General features: G+C 47.2%; 1 protein-coding gene across 1 annotated transcript; it reads right to left on the bottom strand.

The window, feature by feature from the left end:
• Window positions 1–11: 11 nt before the first annotated feature.
• On the bottom strand, window positions 12–1,121 carry LOC131214838 (uncharacterized; the record flags this gene model as incomplete). The annotated part of the gene is made up of 1 exon (XM_058209170.1): window positions 12–1,121. A coding segment is annotated over one exon (1,110 nt), but the record flags the coding sequence as incomplete, so codon positions are not given.
• Between the last annotated feature and the right edge of the window lie 3 nt (window positions 1,122–1,124).

The following is a 1,124-nucleotide window of genomic DNA, read 5'->3' as shown; positions in this document are numbered from 1 at the left end:
GACGAAGAAGCTGTGATAGCTTCGTCAAAAGAGATATCCGTCGATCTGAAGCGAAAACTTGCAATACGCCCTATCGCCGGCCTTTTGGGCATTAGTATTTTGGCCGTCTCTTTAGGAAATGGTTTTACTATAGCATCGGAAAATTGTTCCGCTGTGAAAACAACATTGATGGTCGATTCTACTGCACTGTACGCAGGAATGACACTAGTCGAAACTCCAGAAAATCGTAGCCCTACGATCAGCGCGTAGAAACCCACAGTTAGAAATCCTTTCTGTAGTGATCGTGTGTTGCGGAAGTTTACGGCGAGAAAATTTTTCGTGGCTACAATCTTGGAAGCCCAATCCTGTCCGAGTAACAACTGAGTTCGGAAAGCTGCCGCATTTGTAGCAATTAAGTCGAATGAGCGTTTAATTTTACCGCCCCATTTGCTAATCTGTTTGGGTAGGTTACGAACAAACAGCACACCAACGGTGGCTGTAGTAAACCCATCCACAATGCTCATGTACAGCTGTGGATCGGAAAAGTCCCATTTGGTGACGTCAAACTCACCGCCCTGACTCATGGCGGCAAAAAGGTATGTGAAGCCAAGACTCAGTACCAACTTGGAGACGAAAAATATTGCCTTAGCTACCACTGTCGTTAGTGATGCGAAAGAGGTGATCAACGATGAAGGATTCATTAGAATCCAGGACGAAGTTGCTACACCGTTCATCAGTGCATTCCAGGTGCTAGGACTTGTAAAATCAAACTGAGTAGGATCCCATGTGCCACTAGACGCTGCAATTGTGAAGTAGGCGAAGGTGATACCTGCTCCGATCATGATCCCAATCGACGCACCCAATGACAACCCCAACCCGACGAAGAATGCAACGGAACTAGCCAGATTGAACGGTATAGATGCTCCAGTAATGGCTCCAGTAAGCATTCCCAACCAAGTCGACGACGATTTCCAATCCCATTTTAAAGGATTCCAGGAATTATTGGCCGCAGACGCTCCGATATATGCTCCAACTATAGCCATGACGAATATAGCCAATGCGAAGGCAAATTCGCCATCCGGATCAACGAGCGAAACAGGAGAGTTCCCGGCGTACACGTACGGACTGGCGTACTGCTCCTTGGG

Source organism: Anopheles bellator, unplaced genomic scaffold (genome assembly GCF_943735745.2).
Source record: "Anopheles bellator unplaced genomic scaffold, idAnoBellAS_SP24_06.2 scaffold02855_ctg1, whole genome shotgun sequence".
NCBI lineage: Eukaryota > Metazoa > Arthropoda > Insecta > Diptera > Culicidae > Anopheles > Anopheles bellator.
This window is presented reverse-complemented; position numbering and strand designations above follow the sequence as displayed.